Here is a 21,055-nt window from a genome sequence, read left to right on the forward strand (position 1 = left end):
TGCCCACTGAGGTGAGTCGGGGGTGGAAGTGTCACTCCCTCCCTGCCCTCCCGGGGGCTAGCACAGGCCCTGCCATGCAGGGCTGGCATGAGACGCCTGGCTTTGCTGCTCCCACCTCCCCTCCAGGTCCCCCTAGGGATGTACACCCTGCAGCTTGAAAACCTCTGCACTAAAGCAGTATCTCGAGCTATTACGCTGCCTTTTCTGGGACTGTAGCGAACTGTTAGCAGAAAATATCCCAGTAGAGGAGCTCCTGTGGAGGGTGGTGCTGCACCTGAGAGCAAAGCAAGGCCAGCTTCAAAAGCCAGACAACGAGACATGCGGGCAGGGGACTGGACTCGATGACCTCTCGAGGTCCCTTCCAGTCCTATAATCTATGAATCTATGAGACAAGACTGGCCCCGAAAACCTTCCTCTCCTCCTGCTGGGACTGAAACCAGGGAGTAAAGAGTTAACACTGTGGCAGGGGTCCCTTTACCAGGAAAGACGGGAGGAGCAGTTCCCATCGTCTTCAGCTTGACTGAAGCCCCCCGCTATGTCTCTGCTTCATTGTGTCCAGAGCTGGGGGGCAGGGGCTGCAGGGGAAGCCTGGCTTTTCCAGCCGCAAAGGAAAGCAGCGTGACTCTCCCTGGTAACCACCCTCCTCCGCCCGCGTCTGTTCTGAGCCACGTTATCTCATTCCCGCAGGCGCGACGCGTTTAGCCACTTGGGACAGGGGGTGGAGGGCGGAAGGGCACGGAGTGGGGCGCCGCGTCCTCCTCGGTGAGAGGCGAGCAGAAAACGGGGCAGCGTAAAGAGGCGCGGAGGGAAACGCCGCCTAATACCAACGGCACCCACAATGCAAGACAGCCGCGGGCCAGGAAGCCGCATTGGTTGGAGAGGGAGAGCGGGGGAAGCCGCCAGGCGTGCTCCTGGCCAGCAGGGAGGCGGGGCCGGCCGGGGGCTGCTCTGTCACCCTATTAATAGCGGCGTCCGAAGACAGCGCCGCTGGCCAGAGCCGCGGGGACCATGGAGGGAGACGGGGACGCCAAGGGGAGCCTGCCCGGGAAGCGCAGCCTCAGCCACGGAGCGGAGCAGCAGGCGGCGGCTGTGCCCATGATCCCAGCCATGGAGCTCGCCCAGGAGCCGGAGAAAGCAGCGCTTAGCGGCAAAAGCAAGAACCCCAACACCTATACAGTGCTCTCCCTGGTAAGAGGCGAGCGAGGTGCTAGGGGCTCTGGGACAGGTGCCTCTAGGGGGCCGGGTCCCGCTGCTCTGCAGAGGGAGCCACGAATAGCCACAGGTAGGACTTTAGTCCCCTGCTGCAGCTTCCTGGTGCTCCCCTGCTACACTGGCCATAAGGAGCAGGGCAGCCCCGTTTATTGGTTACAAAGCCCCCCCCCCCCCACCCCCCCGTGAGAGCTGAAATTCTGCAGAGGAATAAAAAAGCTTGCTGCTGAGCAACCTCCGCTCCTCTGTCTTTGATTCAGCACCATTCCCCCCTCAACGAGCAATTAAACCATAACATTAAAGAACACATAACGAGGTGGTGCTTTAATGTGCATGGCTGATGGAGCCAGTGTGGGTAAGTTAGATATACCCAGGCAGAAATGCCAAGTGCCTCACTTTATCTTGCATTCATTTAACTCTGGATTTAAAAACATCTTGTGCGAAGGGATTTGCCATGTGCTTCAACAGGGAATTAAAAAAAAAAAACTTCTGTCACAAGCTGAGCTCCTTGTAGTCGGAGAACAGGAGGCTGAGCCATGAACTGGGGTTCTAATAGTTGCTCTACTCATTGCCTGACTTTAGGGGAGTCAGTCAGAGCTCTCCAGGGCCAACCGGGAAATTGACCCATTGTTGACAATGGTTGTCTGCGGTGGGTCATCCTGTTCTGTAAACGGTTCAACTGTTGGGAGGCACGGAACAGTTTTCAGCACTACCGACTCTTCAAGAACACTCCGAGTGGTAGTGCTGAAAACAGTTTCATCCTGCCTCGATTAGTAGTCCAGCGAGTGTTACACAGTTCTATCAGAAATTATTTTATCTTCTATTTTTATACGTAATAGCCTATCTGAAAGAGATTTCCCCCCCCCCCATCTATTTTCCCTGTTGCATTTAATAGCACTCATTTTCACTGCTTCCTCTCTGAACTCGGTTGGTTTTTCCCTGTTGTGGGTGTTTGGCAATGCAACCTGGGAGAGGAAAACAGACAAAACTGTGACTGAAAAATTTGTAGTGGACCAGAAGGTGCAATACCAGAAACTACTTTTAAATTAATTTTTGAAGTTATGCCAATTAGAAGTTTATGGTGTCCCTTGAAACCATTTTCAGTCCTGTTTCAGGGAGACCCATTGCTGAGAGTGGTTGTTAGTAATGTGTCAGTTCCCTAGTACAGTTGCATCTCCCCTGTTCTCATTTTTGCCATCTGTACAATGAAGATAATAATAACATTCATACCTCACAGGGTTGTTATGAGGCTAAAATGATTAATGTATATAAAGAGCTTTGGCATCCTTGGGAGGAAGGCACTATAGAAATACAAAATATTGCTTTTGCTTGTGTGTGCATAAGCAGTAATTTTTTAGTACAGTATGTTAAGGCCTACAGCTTTGAGGTACCTTTTCAAATATATATATGAACTTGCACCCTCTTTGATAATTAGTGCTAACATACAAACACTGCTGACACTTTAAAATGAACTGTGTGCCACCTCACAATTGCCTTTAAAAATCTTTAGCTGTTAGCTGTACATTGATCATATGCATACCTGTCTGATGTGTGAACTGTGCATAATCACTTGAGTCTTTTTAAGTCTTGTCGTAGGTAGTGTAATTATATTATATGCTAAATTCACCCCAGAGTTTTGGGCAATTTTTTCTGCTGTAGAACTTACTGGCAACCCCACTGTGAAAAGCCTTCTCTGTGTGTGTGTGATGGAGGGGGGAAGGAGGTGTGGCACTGGAAGGTGGTTACAGCCATACTCTGGGGTTAACTATAGAAGGTCAGCACAGCCCCAAAATTGCTTGGTGCTTGCTGGAAAGGGCTGATGGTAAAAACTTGGCTCACTTTTTCAAGGCACCTGAGTCAAAGCAGGGACTTGAACCTAGCTCTCCCACATCCCATGTGCATATCCTAACCACCAGCTTGTCGCATATGTTGGGGTGTGTGGGTGTCCTCTCATTCTGTTTTGACTCCTGTTCAATCTATTCCACTTTACATTAATAATTAAATATTAATTGGTCCAGAGAAGAAGACACTGACTGTGTACTCCAGTGGTTATGGCATTCACCTAGAACAGAGGTTCTCAAACTGTGGTCCATGGACCACCAGTGGTCCACGGATAGTTCCATCTAAGGTGCATGCCTGGGTGGCCGCACACAAGAGAATGACAAGCCACCCACCTAGATTAGTGGAGCTGCGCAGTCGTGGCTCCACTAATTAGGTGCCTGGACCCTGGAGAAGATGCACATGTAAGGTGAGGTGGTGGCCTGGGGGAAATACGGGGTAAGTAGGAGGGGGCAATGGGGTGAGAAGGGGTGGGGGGACATGCAGGGCTGCGGCGGCCAGAGAAAGAGGCAACTTTTCCTAGCTCCAGGGTTGCAGCTGCCAGGGAGAGACAACCCTCCTTCCCAGCCTCAGCTCGGGGGCTGCTGTGGCAGGGGTGAGAGGGCACATCCATCGCATTAGAAAGGTAAGACTACTGATAATAAAATATGAGTTGTGTGCTTTTATTTGTAGTACAAAATAACCTTAATTATTATTAAGGTTTTTTTTTATATAGTGCTTTTATCCAAAGCGCTTTGCAATAGTTAGCTAACGGTACAAACAACATTTGGAAAGATCATTAAGTGGTCCCAGATGAAGACCCTGCTCTCAATCAGGTGTCTAACTTGTGTGATACTCGCTATTGTATTATCTATTTTTGTTTTTTTTTCATAGAAACATTTCATAACATTTCTGTTCTGTCCTAATGCCGAATGGGAACATTTTTGATATCTCAACATTTTTCATGGAGTGGGAAAACTTTCCCACCCAGTTCTATGCTTACCAGCTTTGGTGAACAAGGATGGACCTAAACATGCTTGAAGGTAACGTGTGCTTAAGTGCTCTGCTAAATCAGAGCCCTATTTGCTCAAGCAGTGTTTTCCCTCAGACTTGTCACAGTATTCATCCCTCGCTGAGGATTACATACATAGAGAGTCTGAAATTTTAAATGAAGCATTTTTGAGTAATCCAAGCACAGATATAATTTTGGGTTTTTTAAAATCTCTTTAAAAATATGACTTGCCCTTCACATTTGCTGCTGTTGCTGACACTCTGATAACTCAGAATAGTCACACACAATTTACAAAACTTTCCAAAAAAATGGGGGTGATGTTAGACTGAGAAAAAGCATGAGTATTTGTAGCCAAAGGGTCCTGAAAAGTGGTGTTAGAAATGAAAGTCTCTCCCTTAAACATGGCTATAATGGAGAGATTGTGTCTCTCCAGTGCTTTTAGGGAGAATATTTCTAGTTGTAGATGTAACAATATGTGTAATGATTTCATACCCAGCTGTGCTAGGATTTTTATAAATACTGAACAATGCATTTGATTCAGGACTGATGATCAGAGAGCACTTGCATTAAGGTTTTCGCTTCTTCAGAAAGCAACAGGGCTCATTTACATTCTCCTCTCTCTAGCTTCAGGTTACTCCCACAGATGTCAATGGGAGTTGTGCATACATAGGGCATCATGTGGCTTGCCCCAGTCACAAGAGTGCAAGGCCCAAATTACAGAAGAACTGCATAGGTTCTGTGTGGAGGGGAACAGGCTATGGGGACTCTACCTGTGGGGTTGGGGTGGTGGTTTTACAAGCCCTTATAAGATGCAGAGCAGTACTTAGCAAAGGCACGCCATACAGGAATGTACAGTGGCTGATGGAGGTTTGTGGACAGAATAAAAAGTGGTGTGGAGTTACACCTCCGTGAACTGGGACTGTATTTGGTTCATTGACTATAAATGTGGGGAGTTCTGTGCTTTGGATGAAAAATATCTCACATGGACCATCCATATGAACCTGAGTTGGAAATGGTCTTTAGCATAAATAGAGGGCCAGATCCTTGGCTGGTGTGAATTGATGTATTCTCTTGACTTCTATGGATGTATGTCAGTTTTCTCTAGTTGAAGATCTGGCCCAAAGAGTGAAAAAGTTGTTGACTAGTGGCCAGATCATTCTGTCCACTAATGGACTCAGAGGACTCGGATCAGGGTGGAGGGGGAAAAAATGGGGAGAGACACACTTCTGTGGCATTGTTCCCCTTCCCACCCATTGGTGAAAATCAAGTCTCCATGCTTTTTATTGATCTGTCACCTGCCTTTGATACCATTGATTATGAGTTGTTGTTGACTTGCCTGCACACCCTGATCGGGCTGCTCTTCAGTGGCTTCATTGTTTTCTTTCAGAGAGATCTCCATGGGTAATTGTGGGCAATTGCTCTTCTTCCCAAAAAGCTCTCAAGTGTGGTGTGCCACAGGGTGCCATTCTGTCACCTTGCTCCTGAAATAGAATTATTCTACTTAACTGCCAGGGGGCAAATTTGTCACGTACACATGGGAGATAGAAGAAGGGCAATATGCAGCGTCAACTATATCTTAACTCAGGAAGTTCCTTCGAGAGGAAATGTAGCCAAACTCCAAACCTGGAGACAATGGAACTTTCTGTGCCTGCGTCCTGTAGATAACTAACTGCTTGGTTTGCAAAATAACACAAGGGGGAAGCAAGTAGATGAACAATAAGGGGTCATAAGAGGGGCAGATTCATGTAGCTTGCTAATTATTTATGGTAATGATAGCAAATTTTGGCCAATCATAGAGCGATAGATTATCATAGTCAACTGCATATAATGCTTAGGTGTAAGTGTTTTCTTTGTTCTTGCTGACTTATGAGCTCAAACCCAATTGCAATTGAAATAAACGGATCGCCCCTCCCGGGGCTCCTTGCTTGATTAGCTGTGTCTGTCTCTCCTTATTCCTCAGCTGGAATGGACAGGAATTTCTATGACACTCCTGAGTCCTGTACAACATGTATATGGACCATTAATAAGGTTAATGAGACCTGAGGTTTGTGTCTTCAGTTTGCTGATGATACCCAACTGTATGTCTCAGTCTCCACCAACTCAGATGATGTGCCTCAATCAGTGTCTACCAGGATGAGGGTGAGCTGGCTGAGGCTCAATCCTGACAAGAATTAAGTGATAATGGTGCTTTGAGGGAAACAGATTGAAGAAATGGCAGAAATAATAGCCTCTTTGAGGGAGTTCATCTACCATTAGTGAGCAGGGCTGGAAACTCAGTGAACTCTAGACCACAAGTTACAATTTGATGATCATACTGCAGCAGTAATCCAGTCAGCTTTTTGCCACCTATGTCTGGGTAGGTGGCTGCAGCCTTTCATTTAGGATGCAGACCTTGCCATTGTTACCTCAAAATTAAACTATTGCAACGTGCTCTACATGGGGCTGCATCTTAAAAACATTTGGCGATTGAAGCTAGTACAGACTGTGGTGGCTTGTTTACTAAGAGCATCTTGCTGGGAGCACATGATATCAACTCTCAACCTTTACTAGCTGCCTGTTGGTCTCTGGGTTTAGGGGGTTGGTTATGACCTATGAGGCTCTCAGTGGCCTAAAACCGGCTAGCCTAAAGGATTACCTCTCTTCCTATACCATACTGACACAGCTCAGGTCAGCATAGAACAAGTTGGATCTCTCTCATTAAAACAGAATAGGTGGCAGCATGCTCTCTGTGAAGGATCTGGCACTCTGGAACTTGCTTCCTCCCGCCATGGTCCAAAGTAGCTCAAATCTGGTGACCTTCTGGGCATTAGGCAAAAGATACCTCTTTGCTAGGGAATTTGGAGAGGGCCAAGGGTGTGCTTCCCAGGACGATGAAGGGTGGAAAAGATGGGGTTTTGTTGGAATACTAAATGTGTAGGTTGCTTAGAATCTTGTATAGGCATCTTTTTAATTATTATTTAAATCAAATTAAATAAATATCACACAGAAGACCTTCCATGAGAACCCAGTGGGGAAGGGAAGGAGTTGGGGATTGCTAGGTCTTCCCCTAGAAATCCATGGAAAAAACGTATGTAACCTAGTGTTAAGATTATGCTGTCAGGTTGATTATTTTCTTTCCCCCACTGCAATTGGGGATGCACTGGGGGTCACAACCAATGGAGGTGTACATGGGAGGTTACTGTGACTGGGTGAGCCAGGAAGCAGCACAGGGGCTCCAAAGAAATGTCCTTGGCCTCTCACAGAGCACCTGAGTTTGGGTAGATCTTTGGACTGAGTTCTAATTCTATGGGGAAGCCTCTCCAAGGAGGATCATCACACAGAAACCGAAGTCCAAACTATGGATTTTCCAGTCCTGCACTTAAAACCGACCTACACAATGTGTCTTGGTACTTAATAATTTAGAAGTAAGAAAAAACACGATTGTGAGGAGTCACATTGGGTTTGAGCCAAAAGTCCACTGAAATCATTGGGAATTCTCCTCTCTCTAGCTACTGCCATTGACTTCAGTGGGCTTTGAATTATGCCCTTGGGGTATAATTGTCAGTTCTGCTCCAGTAGCTCTGATTAGAAGATTCAACAAAAGCAACCCAGAGGCAGTGTGATACAATGTTTAGGGGACAGGGCTGGGGCTCAGGAGACCTGGATTCTAGTTTGGCTCTGCCACTGACCTCCTGTGTGATCCAAGGAATGGAAAACCTACCTTATGGGAGGAGACTCAAAGAGCTTGGCTTGTTCAGGCTAACCAAAAGAAGGCTATAGGGAGATACAATTGCTCTCTATAAATACATCAGAGGGTTAAATACCAGGGAGGGAGAGGAGTTACTTAAATTAAACACCAATATGGACACAAGAACAAATGGATATAAACTGGCCATCAAGTTTAGGCTCGAAATTAGATGAAGGTTTCTAGCCATCAGAGGAGTGAAGTTCTGGAACATCCTTCCAAGGGGAGCAGTGGGGGCAAAAAACCTGACTGGCTTTAGGACTGAGCGTGATAAGTTTATGGAGGTAATGGTATGATGGGACTGCCTACGATGGCATGTGGCCCATCAGCGACTGCCAGGAGCAAAAATCCCCAACTGCTGGAGATGGGACACTAGATGGGGAGAGCTCTGAGTTACTACAGAGAATTCTTTCCCAGGTATTTGCCTGATGGGTCTTGCCCACATGCTCAGAGTCTAACTGATTGCCATATTTGGGGTCGAGAAGGAATTTCCCCCCAGGTCAGATTGGCTGAGACCCTGGGGATTTTTTTGCCTTCCTCTAAAGCGGTGGTTTCCAGACTTGTTCCACCGCTTGTGCTGGCGGGCCGGGCCGGTTTGTTTACCTGCTGCGTCCACAGGTTCGGCCGATCATGGCTCCCAGTGGCCGCGATTCGCTGCAGCAGGCCAACGGGAGCTGCTGGAAGTGGCAGCCAGTACGTCCCTCGGTCCGCGCCACTTCCAGCAGCTCCCATTGGCCTGGAGCAGCGAACCGTGGCCACTGGGGAGCCGCGATCGGCCAAACCTGCGGATGCGGCAGGTAAACAAACCAGCCCGGCCCGCCAGGGGCTTTCCCTGCACAAGCAGCGGAACAAGTTTGGGAACCACTGCTCTACAGCAAGAGTCACGGGTCACTTGCAGATTTAAACTACTGTAAATAGTGAATTCTAACTTGAAGTCTTTAAACCATGATTTGAAGACTTCAGTCACTCAGCCAGAGGTTAGGGATCTATTACAGGAGTGGGTGAAGTTCTGTGGCCTGCAGTGTACATGATCACAATGATCCCTTCTGACTTTAAAGTCTATGAGTGAGTCTGTGAATCTTGGGCAAGTCACTTCCCCTCTGAGAATCTGTTTCCACTCCTGTCCTTTGTCTGTCTTGTCTTTTTTTTTACTGCAAGTTCTTTGGGACAAGGACACTCATACTATAGGTTTGTACAGTGCCTAGCACAATGGGCCCCTGCTTTCCGGTGGGGCTTTCAGGGGCTACTTCAATACAATACATAATATTAATAGTAATGTTGTTGATGTCCACAAAATTTCTAAAGGATGCCCCTGAAAAGTAATAAGTAGACAAAATAGAAGGTCAGAGTAACTAATGCTGGGATACCAAATGGAGTTTAAAATTGCTATTTCAGACTACCCATTAAACCTCCAGGATATGCTGAATTTTGAAATTCTATGTGCTCTTATTGGGGGGGGTCTCAGTTAAAAATATTGCTGGTCTCCTGAAGTATTCTTTTATTTTGCAAGTAACGTGAATAGCAATATGTTGGAACAAGGACATTATGTAATAATTTTTTTGCCTTTGTTTTTGCAACATGACAACTTTCCTGCTTCAACAATAATTTTATGTTTGAATTTTAAAGGTGTTCATTTTTTTTATTGTAAAAAAAATAAATAAAAAGTACCAGTTTCAAATTGAATGGGTCTGCCGATTCCTTTTTTATTATATTCCCCAACATGTCTACGTACACTGTTACCCACTCTATTTAATTAAAATGAGAAAATCTTAACTTTTAGGAGTTTTAAGAACACAGTCACTTTTGATTTTGTTTTTCTGGTAATCTCATTTTCCAAAGGTGGCTTTGAATATAACATAGCCTATAGAATTTGTTTTAGCTCCTCATTAAGCTTATAGAAATCGTGTGTGTGGTGTACAATTTCTATTCTTTTGGATAAGAAGGTGTGTGTGTGTGTGGTGGGTATTGGAGTTGGGTGTTGGAGAGACAAGAAGTTAAAGAGTAAACTTTCTCCTTCAGAGCAGGGAAAATCTAGGAAAGCTAATTGTTCCTCTAAGTTATGACCCTTTTTAGCTCTATTTATTTTTCAGTTTTTACTTGCTCAAATGAAATAGCTTTCCCACATATCTGATGGTAAAGGGCAAGTACTGATGCAAAGTTGAAACATTATTTGAAGGAGTACTGCTTAGAGCTGGGGCTTTGTTTATATTTAGAAAGTTGATTGGTTCATTGGATAGGGTATTAGTCTGGGTTCCGTTTCCTGCTCTGCCCCAGCCTTCATGTATGACTGTGGGAAAATTAGTCACTTAGTCTCTCTGAGTATGTCTACGCAGCAGTAAAAGATTCATGGCACAGTGATGGCTGGCCCAGGTCAGCTGACCCTAGGGTGACCAGATGACAGAAGTGAAATATCGGAACGCGGGGGGTGGAGCAAAAAAAAACCAAAAAACCACTGCCGGAGAACAGGGGGTAAAATTGGCGGGGGTGGGCCAGGGAGGCGCGGCAGCCAGCAACAACAAACCCCCGATTCGTTTTGTATAGTGGGACTCGGGAGGTACTTTTCAACCTAACATATACCCCAACACACCTATGACTGAGACTCTGCTCCTCTCAGACTGGTCCTCCTCTCCTCTGGTCCTCCTCTTCACATTTTTAAGCCTTCGTTGTTTAGCAGAGAGCAGAAACCAAAGCCCCACACACAGCCACTCTGTTCAGGAGAACACACAGCAGTACTTGTGTATATCAACAAGAGCCACTCAATCTGTGGTGCATTTACAAATGCCTCCTTCCACCCAGATCCCCTCCCTTCCAGGGGAAGAGACTTCAGCTCTGGAAAGAGCGATTGCTGGGTCTGCAAGACTGCCCTAACTCCAGAGAGCTCCTCCGCCCCCAGAGGAGGGCAGGGCAGGCAGCATGGCTAGGGGGCTGCTCCTTTAAACCCCATCCCGGACTGGAGGCTTTTGGAACCGGGGTGCCAGAGGAAAGGGGGCCGAGCAGGTGAGCAGTTACCTAGAGCGAGTGGCCGTTGGCTCCGGAGCAACGCAAGCTGCTGTTGCTCAGCTACAAACTGAGCCGGGCTACCATCCCTGCCCCCCACCCAGCAACCAGAGCCGCCCTCCAAAGAGCTCCCTCCACTGGGTGGGGGCAAGGGCAGGGGTGCTCTCTGCCCGCTGCCGGCGCCTACAAGCCCCGCCCCTGCCTCTGCGTGCCTGGGGAGTGGGGCTGCAGCACTCTGCAGGCTCCTGCCGGCCGGTGCCGGGAGCTCAGCTGCGCTGCCCCAGGGCCCGGAAGAAGCGGGGAGCGGCGCCGGCTTGCCGCGGTCCCCCAATATCGGGACATAAAGTGTGTCCCGACCAATGTAAGGTTGGAACATGGGACAAGTCCCCTAAAATCGGGACTGGCCCGGTAATATCGGGACGTCTGGTCACCCTAGCTGACCCAGGCTCATAGGGTTTTAAAATTGCAGTGTAGACATTCAGGCTTGGGCTGGAGCCTGGGCTCTGACACTGTGTGAGGTGGGAGGGTCTCAGAGGCCAGGCTTCAGCCCAAGCCTGAACGTTTATACTGCTATTTTTGGCCCTGCAGCTGGAGCCCTGTGAGCCGGAGTTAGCTGACCAGCTGACCTGGGCTCTGAGACTTGGTGCCGCTCTACAAGGCAGCACAAATGGAGGGAGGGGAGACAGCATGGCAGAGAGAAACAGACACACACACACCGTGTGTGTGAGAGAGACACGCATTGCCCCTGTAAGCATGCTGACCCCACTCTAAGTACACTGCCTTTTTAAGTAGATCAGCATGTTGAGACAGCAGCTGCTGCCAGCAAATTCCCTCCATCCTGAGCACTGTCCTGTGTTCCCCCCCACCTTCACCCCCTGCTCTGTGGAGATCCGGTAAAGGAGCTGGGGGGAGGGTAGGAGGGGAAGGAAGGGGGACACCCTGACATTAGCACCCTTCTTCCCTCTTTCCCTCCCCCCCCCCCCTGCACAGCAAGCAGGAGGCTCCCGGGAGCAGCTCCAAGGCAGAGGATAGGAGCAGCACATGGCAGTGGGCGGAGGGACACCTGAACTGCTGGCAATTGATAGCCTTCTGGGCGGCTGCCTCACAGGGAACTTAGGGGAGCTGATAGGGGGGCTGCCGGCCCACCCTGGTTCCAAACCCCCACCAGCTAGCTGCAACCGGCTGCTCTTTCTGCAAGCAGTGGACAAAGCAGGCAGCTGCCAAACAGCGTTATAAGGGAGCATTGCGCAACTTTAAACGTGCTTGTTCTCTAATTGATCAGCAATGTAACAACGTTAACCGGGGCAACATTAAGTGAGGAGTTACTGTACATAATTTTATGCTGGAAATTCATGTAGTAATCTTAGTAACTGCTGGTGGATTTAAGTCATCAATTTAGGAAGTAGAAGCAATAGTTTTTGATGACCGGTCACACAGCATGAAAAGCTAACTATGTGTAGCGAATCCTTGAAATAATAGTCACAGTTAACTGTTGTTGAACAATCCAGATGTGGAAATGTGTTCTCATACACTATTTGTCTAGATAACAGTGATAAAACTGCCTGTGTTTTGTCCATATTAAAACTCCTATAATTCTTACTGTTAGTGGAGCTGCACTGGTGTTAGAAATGGTGGGAAATTTTAGGAAAAAATGACTAATGTAGAGAAGACTGTTTTGCCATAGAGCACTGTTTTACCATCTGAGTCATTGGCCTAACTGTATAAACTCTTTGAGAGAGGCAAAATAGGTGAGGTAATATCTTTCTTGGACCAGCTTCTGTCCGTGGAAAGTTCAAGCTTTCAAGATACACAGAGCTCTTATTCAGGTCTGGGGAAGGAAGCTGAGCTAAAAACAAGTTGGAACAGATTCAGGGTGGATTTGATTTGAATCATGATTTAAATCACTAGTCAGGAAAACTTGATTTAATCGTGGATTGTTACATAAAAGTGCATTCTTGTTGGTTGTTATAACCTTAATACATATTCTTCACAACTCAGAGATAGATGTAGGTTTCATTTTTAGAAGGTACACATTATACATTTTTAAAGTGATTTATTTTGAAAACTTTTCAGATTAGTTTTACAGCTATAGCAGAAAATGAATGATTGTTTGGTTATTTCAGATATTTATGAAGTCATTGGAATGTGGAGGATTTTCTTGCCATGCTGTGTTAGGAGGAGAACATGACCAGATAGACATTTAAATTGTTTTATTTAACTAATACAACAACGTTATGTATTCTGGATTTTTTTCTTCAACAGCAAACATAATATTTTAACAAAACACGCATATGAATTTTTGAATTTAAACATTCAAGTTTTTTAAAATCAGGTTTGTTTTTGTTAAAATTGTTTTTAACTAAAATGTTAATGGAATATTTAAAAAACAAAACAAAAAAAAATTAAATTGACTGTCAGCCAGGTAAACATGAGAAACTTAAAATATTGGTTTCTGCAGCTAACTCAGTTGTCTTCACCTTCATTTTCCTGTTTGTTCATAATCTGGAAAAGAAAAACAAGCTTTCTTGCTTTTTCAGATCCCAAACATTTTCTCAGTTTGGAACGAATTAGCCCAAAGGAAGAAAATATTCTACACGGACAGAAGAAGCTCCTGCTGTTAAAAGTAATATCACTTTAGCAGTCTCTCAATCCAACTGCTTACGTGACTTCCACCAGTTCACTGGTGTGACTTTCTTTAAAACATCATCAGCAAACATATATTTCTTGAATGGTTCACCCTTAGCTCTGAAGTTTTATAGTTGGCATTATGGAGGGATGATTGCTGGCTGTCTATGTCATAGCCAACTCCTCTTCTTCGTCAGTTAAGGTTTGACTCTGGTACCGAGTATTGAGAATATTTGCAAGAAAATGAGCTGGAGATAGTGCTTGTCCCATTTGTTTTTTTTTAATGCTTGTAATTTAACTCTGTCATTGCATATTACTCTTTTAAAGATCTGACTCAGTTCCTTCCAATAAAACAGTTATTTCCCTGCATTTTGTTCGAGGCTACAAAAATAGGTTTCAGGGTACTCGGCATGTGTTCAACATGTCTCTTAAGCCCAATATTGAGACCTTTGGCTGTGATAGTGCCATCTATTTTTTCACAATTTTGTTCACAAACTATCATCAGATTAGGCCAGTTCTTAATATAGTGCTCAAAACAATCCACTATTGAGTGCCATCACACATCTTGTAGGAGAGTTAGCTTGGTTCCTCCCACTTTTTTCAGAGCAGCTTCTGCAAAGTGGTTGTTATGGAAGTATTTTGCAATTTCAACAACATTAGCCTTTATTTCTGGAACACTGAAGTCTTTGGCTAGGAGGTGCATCAACTGAGCACTGCAGCCGTATGTTACTAGCTTGGGACTCTCTTCACTCTCTTCTAAACAATTTCTTTTCATCTTGGATACATTCGCAGCATTGTCTGTGACCAAGCTGCTTACTAGACATTTGATATTTTTCCCCCCACAGATTGTTATAGCTTTTACTGCCACTTCTTGTCAGTATTCTGCTGTTTGTGCATTTCCTGATGTATCCATTGTTTCTGTAAGGAAGACATTCCCTTCTTTTGTTGTCACACAAGCACATACAACAGGATCATTGCGGACATTGCTCCACCCATCAAGACTCGGGTTAATAATTACCCTCTAGGCCTTTTGCACACTGCTCAATTTCTCTTTCATACACTTTATCCAGCAATTTGCCTGCGACATCTGTTCCGTTGGGTGGACTGTATCCTGGTCTTATTGACTGAACCATGTTAATGAAGTGTGGGTTCTCAATCATACGGAAAGGAGAGTTTGTTGCATAAACAAACCAGGCAATTTTTTCATCAATTACCTCTTTTTGTAATCTGCTGGTTCTTATCACAAACTTATCTAAAGTTGTTTCTGGATGATGGAGATTTTTTTTTTCCTTTTTGCTACAGGTGATCTACTGTGACTATGTGACATACATGATGTGACTGAAACACTATGATTGGCAGATAACTCTGAAACTATAGAAAATGATAGTGATCTTGAAGGTGGAGAGTCTTCAGAATCCTGTATGTTGAGGATGTACAAAATAAGTCAATGCAGTTATTTAATTATTATTACCATACTGCTCATTTAGTATTACTCATTGCATTCACTGACACTCAGTGCTACTTTAAAGGTGAAATTGTAAAAGGAAGATCTACCAATTTCAGCTATTTATTTTTTATCACAACTGCATCTAAAATGACAGTACCATAGAGTAACAACTATATTTTTTGCTCAAACATGAGGATTCAAGAATAACCAGAGGGAAGACAGGCAGTCCTTAAGAAAGAAGTATGAAATAAAAAAAGTTTACCAACCTGAAGATCCTGCATGTTCAGACATGTTCCTTTCATCATCTTCAACGTAGCTTCCTCCTGAGAAGGGAAACTTCTCATGATGTTGTTTCATTTGGGCAATCATGCCTTGCATTTCATTGTTGCACTGTTTGCATTTTGCATGGCAAGCCTGTCTTACCCACAGGTAGAGGAACTTCATTAAAATATTCTCACACTGGGTCTCTTTTATGGACTGCTGTCTTTATAGGTTTTCCCTTCTAGTGAGAGAATGGTATGGTAGATCTCAAATCAATGAAGGCTGTACTCAGAAAGACCTCAAGACTTCTGGAATATGCTGCTCAAACAGTTTCACTTTTGTTTCTACTGCCTGTCCCTCCCTTCTCAAATTTATCTCCAGACTTCTTCTCCTTGTCCAATCTTCTATTCATTGAACTCTTGAAACTTTGCACTTTTAGAGAGAGGTAAGGGATTGACTCCGTGTACACAAATTTGCAGAGGGACAATAGAGTTGAGGTCTGTTATTTCTCACCTCTCTATATTATTTATTTAAAAACATTTTTGCTGTTAAGAAGCATGTTATCTGTGGAGAGACAAATCCAAAGTTTGAGAACGGCAAAACTAAGCATCTCTGATGGTATCTTCTAGACTGAGCACTGAGTCCCATTGGGTAGATAGAAAGATTAACCTAAATAATCTATACAGAAGCCCCAAATCGATGAACCATTAGGACTCTTTTACAAAACTTTTTTTAAACATTACATGAATATATTGTCTCATATTATAGAATTAGAATTTATAATCCCTATTCCATGATGAGATATCTTTGAGCAATAATGTATCTTAATTAAAACTATATTTAGATAGGTTTTTTTCCTCAAAAAGCATTTTATCAAAAGAATCCAATTTAAATAAATAAAAATCCGATTTAAAAAACAAAATCATTGATTTTTTTTTTTATCCACCCTGGACAGATTGTTGAGCAGAAGGGGAAACACAAGTGGGAGGTGGTCATTTGAAAGGAAGTGAGCAATTGGGGGTTAGATTGTTATGTATAAAGGGTTTGACGTGGGCAATTAAGGGTATCAGGCAGTGTGGTGTGTTGTAATGAGCCATGAAACCACTGTTTAAATCCTTTGAGTAAGGCCATGTCTACAGTACCACTTTTGTCAGCAAAACTTATGTCACTCAGGGGTGTGAAAAAACACTCTCCTAAGCCATATACGTTTCGCCCCCATATGTGGTAGTGTGCACAGCGTTATGTTGGTAAGAGAGCTTCTCCCGCCAGCATAGCACTGCCTGTAGGGGTCTGTTTAATTATGTTGACAGGAGAGGCCTCTCCCATTGGCATAGAGCAGCTACATGAGAGATCTTCCAGTGACGCAGCTGCATCAGTTCAACTGTGCTGCTGTAAGATCTCTGGTGTATACATAGCCTTAATCAGAGAAATAGGGGGCAGGGGAAATGAGAGGGGTGGACAAGGTGGGTGAGGTAATATCTTTTATTGGGCCCACGAACTCCACAGAGCTCTTCTTCAGCTCTGTAGGTGTACAAGTTTCATGATGTAATCATAAAAAACCAAGAGAAAAGCACAATAGCAGCATTTTAGAATGCCTCTTACATAGGGGTGCCAACAGTCCCTTATAACAAGGGACGTCCCCTATTTTTTCATCTCTGTGCGACAAGATCAGGAGTTGCTGAGCTTCAAAAAGCAGCAAGAAACACCCCAGTGAGTGTAGGTGAGTACTGTTTATTATTAATAAATACAATTAATAATAATTATAATATTGGTAGGAGGGGTGGGGCAGGAGTGCTAAGAAAACAGTCCCATGTTTTTGAAATACAGTGTTGGAAATACATAAGGCTATATTTCTAGAGTATTTTATTAATGTGCAGTGTAATAATATATAGGATCAAAATCACTTATTATATATGCAAAACACGGCAAGGTTCAAACTAAGAAGGAATGTGGTGGGCCAGATCTGAGGCCCTGCTCTGGCTGTTTTGCTGTGCTCTGGCAATGCAAAGTGGCCAACCCCGCTCCACAGGGATTCTACCTTTGTCCTCAGTGGGTATAGACCAGCTGTAGTGGTGCCTATACCATACTTTTGGCCTCTGGGCGGTGGGGGGGATGACCAAAGGAATTCCTATGGTTTGCCGATGCCCTGCTACTAGAATGACCCCTGGGGATTATGGACAGCTGGATGTACTATAAATCAGAACAACCTTCAGGCTTATGCTGGAGACTGGTTTTAGGACAAGAAGAGTGTAACGGTGACTTAAGGCCACATTTCCTGTTACTTCTGCCTCCATTCATGCACAGAATGCAGCTTGGCTGGACTAGAGGTATAGGCTCAGCGTAGGACTGGCAGTACATTTACACATGCTGCTATGTATTATGTTATAACTATTGAAAGTAGGTGGTATGCAATGCTCTGTTTATTCTTTGGTTATGATTCACTATTGTTGGAATTTAGGGTGACCAGCTGTGTCTGGTTTTCAACCGGAACATCTGTCAAAAAGGGACCTTGGCGGCTCCAGTCAGCACCGCCGACTGGGCCATTACAAATCTGGTTGGTGGTGCTGTTGACCTAAAGCAGGCTAGTCCCTACCTGTTCTGGCTCCGTGCTGCACCCCGGAAGTGGCCAGCAGGTCCGGCTCCTAGGTGGGAGGGCCATGGGGCTCGGTGCTGCCTGAGCTCTGGCTCCGCACTCCCGTTGGCCGGGAACCACTGCCAATGGGATCTGCAGGGGTGGTGCCTGCGGGCAAGAGCAGTGCACAGAGCTACCTGAGTGCCTCCGCCTAGAAACTGGCAGGAAGCCTGCCTTAGCCCTCACCGCTGCGCCGCTGACTAGGAGCTGATGAAGGTAAGCCTGTGCCCCAATCCCCTGCCCCAGCCTAGAGCCCCCTCCCATATCCTGAACCCCTCTGCCCCACCCCCCCAGCCTGCAGCCCCCTCCTGCACCCCAAACCTATATCCCCAGCCCCGCCCCAGAGCCCACCCCCCCGACGGAGCTCTCACCCCCCCGGACCCCAACTCCCTGCCTCAACCTGCAGCCCATTCCCACACCCTGAAATCAGTTTGTCATCTCTCTGGCTGCCAAAGCTGTCTCTGACGTCTCTGTGTTTAAGTATGTAGAAATCTTTGTATGTCAGTAAAAAGAAGAACAGGAGGACTTGTGGCACAGACTAACACGGCTGCTACTCTGAAACCTTTGTATGTCAGTGTCTCCCACAGGTAAATGTAAAGAAATGCCCCATCATACGAAAAGTTATCACTCATTGGTAAACTCCCTAAAGGCTGTTTATAATGGCTCACAATGACTTCAGGTACTTTTTAAGGGTTCTTCCCCCTTGAATGACCTTAGGTGGAAATAGCGTGCAATAATAGTCTTGGAATGTTCAGTTTAGATGCTAATAATAGTTTTGGGAGTGTTAAGTTTAGATGCCAAGACTCCATGTTTCTTTGTGAAACAGAACTAACAACTATGTACATCTGTTAAAATAACCCTCCCTTTTCAGTTCAAAGGAGGTTGTAGACATGCAAACTTCAGCTTGCGCCTGATGTTTTTGCATATTGCTGTAAAGATAATCCAGCCACTTCAAATGCATTGCTTTAGGGCAGTCGTTCTTAACCTTTACTGCAGCCTGCACCCCTTTGGTTCTCAAAATACGTTCTCACACCACTTATCAAAAATTAAAATGTTCTCACACCCCTTAAACCTAAAAATATGTTCTCGCACCCCTTAAACCTAGATATTTTTGTTTGTATATTCCAGTAATCGTTAAAAAATGTATAATGTTAATAAATACATAGGTTTGATGAAACAAAGTAGTTGTACTTACATGCCTGAGCTTAATTTGTGTTTTCAATGACTTACCTTCTAAAAATATCTGGCATGTCTCGCACCCCCAGAAAGGGAATCTTGCACCCCCAGGGGGTGCGTGCACCCCAGGTTAAGAACCACTGCTTTAAGGTAACCAGGATTACCAAATGTGTAGCTCCCACACCTCTGATTTGCAAGTGCTCTCTAGTGGTCAGACAGAATCAGTGTGTTGACTTTAACACCTGACCTCCAACCTCACACTCTCTCCGTTCCCAAGATGATAGATTAAAAGTAGACATTTAATATGGGCCAACAGGGGAATATGTCTGAAGATGCTTAAGAAAAATACTTAGAAACCTGAAATAAATATAAAATATTACATTTACAACTGTTTGATACATTAATCCAGGGCTTCTCAAATTTAATTGCACTGCGACCCACTTCTGACAAACAAAAATTATTACAGGACCCCAGGAAAGGGGACCAAAGCCTGAGGCCCTCTTCCTTTCCCCCCCCCCCCCCCACCATGCCTTGGCAAGCGCTGAAGCTTGAGGGCTTCAGCCCTGGGAGATGGGGCTTGGTCTTTAGCTTCAGCCCCAGGCCCCAGCAAGTTTAACGACAGCCCTGACGACCCCATTAAAATGGGGTCATGACCCACATTGGGGTCCCGATCCACAGTTTATCTAAAGAGTGGGTGTTCAGTGAACTACCCAGTTCTGACACAATATAGGACTGCCCCTCCCTACACATCTCTGTGGCTCATATGCCTTTTCACCTAACTTCAGTTCAGTAAATTTGATTGGTATGATGCAGATGTTGCCAAAGAATACAGAGAATACAGAACTATCAAGTATCTTCCTGTTTTGCGATATAAAACTGTTGAGCCATCCATCCATTCAATCTCCTTTCGGAAGTTACAATGAAGACAGATAGACTTTGCTTTGTGTTAAACAGGTAACTCCCCAGCTTCTTCTACACAACATGATCATTAAAGGCTACCTCTCTTCTATGGCAGGTTGCAGAACAGGTTTTCCTCTTTGATATGACTTATTTCTTATTCTTATTTGTTTCTTATTAATAATTTCTATTGTGCTATGTTTGTATTTATATTTTACGGATAAATAAAAGACATGCTACCTTCCCCAAAGAACTTGCAATATTAAGTTCCACCTGATGTGTGCTACACTGATATCACAAAGCAGTGAAAACCTAGTGGATCTCCCCTTCTCAGGATTTCACAAGTGTTGGGGAATTCTCTGGGTGGTGTAGAGCTGGCATAGGAGAGAGGATGAGACCCTCCGGACTAGCCCATATAGAGATGGCATGACATCTGGAGACAGTAAACCATGGAAAACAAGGATTAAATAAATGAGGCTACTTTGTTAATTATGCTTGTCTTGGTTGGAAGGCTGGGGTTGAACTGGGGAGAGGTTGAGTTTTGCTGGGGACAAAAACACTGAGAAAGAGGAAAGACTTTAGGGTAGAGAGTGAGAGGACCATTAGGTACATGGTAGGTACAGGAAGTAAGGAAGGACAATAGAGGGAGAGTGGGGAGTTGGAAGGGGAGGGAAGGAGACATTTATTTCAAAATGACTATAATTAACTATGGTTTTAGCAGATTTCTTGGGATTGGAATCAGGATGGGAAATACTAGAGAGCTGTCAGCGCAAAAGAAGGGGTAGAAGAGAAAAGTGGAGAGAGAGAGGAGGAAAGATAGAGGGGTAGTGCTAGGACAGGGCAAAAGAGAGTGAGATTCTGAATGAACAGGGAAGCAAAGGAAGTGTGGCAGGGGGCAAGCAATGGTGAGAAACTTCTCTGTAAATCACCCAGTAGGACACTGTCTGGAATCAGGACTTGCAGCTGAACCTGAGACCAGCTAGCTGACCTACAGCCAAACACCCTGATCAACCAGACTTCCTGAGAGGCATCACCAGGTCTGCTCTTAAGCCCAGCACCAGCCCAGGCTGGTGGCTGCTCAACATTTACTCCTGTAGCTGCGATCACTTCTGTGCTTGCCTTGTTCCTAGCCATACTGCTGCCCTGCCCCAGCCCACTCCAGCCCTGCTTGTTTCCTGACTCTGGCTCTGACACTCAGCTTTGACTCCTGGTTCCTGACCTGGCTTTCATCATTAGGCATGACCACCCACTGCTTGG

General features: G+C 45.1%; 1 protein-coding gene across 3 annotated transcripts in view; it reads left to right on the top strand.

Moving 5' to 3' along the window:
• Positions 1-662: 662 nt before the first annotated feature.
• Positions 663-21,055, top strand: part of ENPP1 (ectonucleotide pyrophosphatase/phosphodiesterase 1) — a 75,833-nt gene continuing 55,440 nt past the window's right edge. For 2 of the 3 annotated variants that reach the window (XM_042848173.2, XM_042848174.2), the window contains exon 1: positions 870-1,188. In XM_042848173.2, coding sequence (XP_042704107.2) covers positions 1,009-1,188 — 180 coding nt within the window. In that variant the 5' untranslated portion in view covers positions 870-1,008. Of the gene's footprint in view, positions 1,189-21,055 lie in introns of all 3 variants that reach the window. The other variant, XM_008176600.4, reaches the window with a different exon arrangement.

The sequence above is a fragment of the Chrysemys picta genome, chromosome 3 (assembly GCF_011386835.1).
Source record: "Chrysemys picta bellii isolate R12L10 chromosome 3, ASM1138683v2, whole genome shotgun sequence".
NCBI classification, from domain to species: Eukaryota; Metazoa; Chordata; order Testudines; family Emydidae; genus Chrysemys; species Chrysemys picta.